The sequence below is a fragment of the Artemia sp. Qi Xiang Cuo genome, unplaced genomic scaffold, assembly GCF_049724085.1.
Source record: "Artemia sp. Qi Xiang Cuo unplaced genomic scaffold, ASM4972408v1 HiC_scaffold_23, whole genome shotgun sequence".
NCBI lineage: Eukaryota > Metazoa > Arthropoda > Branchiopoda > Anostraca > Artemiidae > Artemia > Artemia sp. Qi Xiang Cuo.
The window spans coordinates 2,840,935-2,843,707 of record NW_028297432.1 but is presented as its reverse complement, the minus strand read 5'-3'; the positions used below and the strand labels follow the sequence as shown (position 1 = coordinate 2,843,707).

General features: G+C 36.7%; 1 protein-coding gene across 1 annotated transcript in view; it reads left to right on the top strand.

The window, feature by feature from the left end:
• Window positions 1-1,627: 1,627 nt before the first annotated feature.
• The window catches only part of LOC148938968 (uncharacterized), a 1,947-nt gene continuing 801 nt past the window's right edge, over window positions 1,628-2,773 (top strand). Inside the window, exons 1-2 of the mRNA XM_089107412.1 lie at window positions 1,628-1,888; window positions 2,609-2,764. Coding sequence (XP_088963538.1) covers window positions 1,628-1,888; window positions 2,609-2,764 — 417 coding nt within the window. The remainder of the gene's footprint in view (window positions 1,889-2,608; window positions 2,765-2,773) is intronic.

Below are 2,773 nucleotides of genomic sequence, written 5' to 3'. Positions count from 1 at the left end.
CTTTACCCCCAAACCCCCCCCCCCCCCAAACCATACAAACATCATTATAATCAATGGAAAACATAAAATATATTCTTTTTACCCTAACCCCCTCCCAAGCTGTTTTACAATCCCAAATTCTCGCAAAAGAAATAATTATCCTTTCGTTAACTTCCTTCTTTCTATATTTCAAGCAAAAGCGATCACTGACTTCTGTCAATTTTTAATGAAAATGCCGCTCTGTTTTGACACAAGACTCAAATGTGAGGCCTATAATTAGCTATCACCCTTTCCGGTTTACAAACGCGGTCAACGGAACTATTCTTCCGTCAAAATTAAAACACAATGATGCGATAATTAAGCTAGGCCTACACAACCTGTATGGAAGTAGAGAAACAAGTTATTTTCAAATTAGGGTCTAACAATACCCCCCCCCCCCACCCCCATTGTCTTACAATCCAAAATTCTCGCAAAAATAAATACCATTTCGATAAATTGCTCCCTACTATATTTCCAGCTCAATGCCCCCCCCCCCACTCTAATACAAACATCACTTTGCAATGAAAACGAAAATATATTCTTTTACTATCGAAACCAAACCATCGCAAAAAGAAATACCTTTTCTCAAATTTATTTTTTCTGTAAGCCTATCAACTTGTCTTTCTCTTAGCTATTAACCCGCTATGTTTTGACATAAGCTCTCCGCACAAGCATATAATTACTTTGTCACCCTTTTCCGGTGTGTTCACGGTATCGGTCTAGCCAAAGGGTTTGTTATGTTTGTCAAATTATAACGGTTTTAGGCAATAATTCAGCTACGCCTATGCAACCTGTATAGGAGTAGAGAAATACATTCTAAACAAAATAATTGCTTACAATATATTTAGGCTAGTCTGTAAAAGGGGGAGGGGGAAATACAGCGTTTCTACCAGATTCGTTGTAAGTCAATTATTTAAAAGGGAGGGAGGCAATACATCGCTTCTAACAGCTTTGTTGTAAAGTAAAAACAAACTATTTCTTCGCATTAAAAGTAAGGGGGGATTTGGTGTGTAGCCATGTACACCCATTGACAAGAAAACTAATGTGTAAATATATTCGTTACGTCTCTAGGTATGTTTTTAATTTTTTCGAGCTTTCAATATAATTTTTTTTATATTCCCAGTCGTGAATACAAGATTTTTGTTTGGGTAGGAGGTTAGCACTTTTAATAGTGACAAAATAGAAAAGATAATTGCTTCATACCTTAATTGCTTCTTCGTCATTTAATGATTTTAGCTATAACATTTGAATAAAAGGTAGTAAGATATGCCTTTCGCTTGAATAAAACGCATGATTAACTCAATGAGAGGGTAGACTTAGGGTGGGTTAATTTTCCTAAATTTAGGGGGAGAGAATATGGGTTTTTGCTTTACTAAAATGAGATAAATACTTTTCTAAACAAAATTATGGTTAATAACTTTCTTTCTTTAAAAAGGGAGAAATTATTTTGATTTGATTTTTTCTTCTCTTCTTTAAGGCAAATTATGAAGAATTTGCGGACACTACATCGAAGAGAGCTATGACTGGCGCAAATAGCGAAGAATGCTTGTCGCCGACCCCCGCTAAGAAAGCGAGGGCCAATAATGCGCCCCCTGCGAAGGCTACTGCCATGCAATATGATCGCTGGCCAAAACCCTCTAACTCCACGCTACTTGACCCAATGCAACCTGTCAGAAAACCAAAGAGAGAGTGGGCGAATAGCTACAATGCCGAAGCCCCACCTACGCAAGCTTTTTCAAGGGTCTCAGAAGCTGTCCCGGCTGCACAAGTCACAGCTCCTGTACAAGAAATTAACGACACCGCCCCCTCCACCCTCCAACACACGTTACCTGGTCCTTCGGGCACGCAAGCCCAGACGGATTATGCAAATGTAAGCATTTTTTCCTACCTATCTATTTCTTCCAATGTTTTTTTTCTTTTTCAATCCCAATATAAACTTATCGCAGTGAGATATTAACCCCTATTACATATCTAAATGTAATTTTTACTAAGAAATCACTTTTTTTCTAATCTTTGCTATCGCTCCGATATTTCATAAATGAATATTTTTAGGTAAATTCTATTAATAATCACTGCCTTTGAAACTGAAAATGCTATTTTTTCTAATCTTTAATATTTTCTCTGTTACTATCATATATATTTCTGGACACCTTCGAAAATGAATGCTCTTTTTCACGTAATTTTAAGAGAGAGAGTATCCCATCTGTCACATATTGACGTTCTAATTTAAACTTAATATTTCTATCGTGCCAGTGATTTTAGCGAGGGGAAAGCGAGTTAACGGTTCTCAACATTTTGAAGTTCAAACTCGTTCATCTAACCTCCATAATTAAACTCATGTGTTTACTGAACCTGTATGGAATTAGAAATAGTTCAACTTTTGAAGGGCATTATGTAAATGCGGACTGGGAAGAGCTGTGGGAGGCACTGCTTGCGAAAAAAAAAAAAAAAAGTACCAAGTGCCGCCTTCTATGTCATATCTTAGATTATCTTCAGTTGCATTAACCCAATATTATTAAGCAATAATCCAAATTTTAACAGTAGGGATGATTTGAACACTTTGAAAATAAGCTATTTTTTTCATTTATAGATTGGACGACCATTGGTCCCATATTCGCCGTCCAGTGAAGAAGGGGAAGAAGAGGCAATGGAGTTTCAGGACAACGAAACATGGGACGATATCATTGAAGTATCTTTTAATATTGACGAGTATTTAAATGATTTTTTTAATGTAGAAGCTAGCACAGTTGAGCTG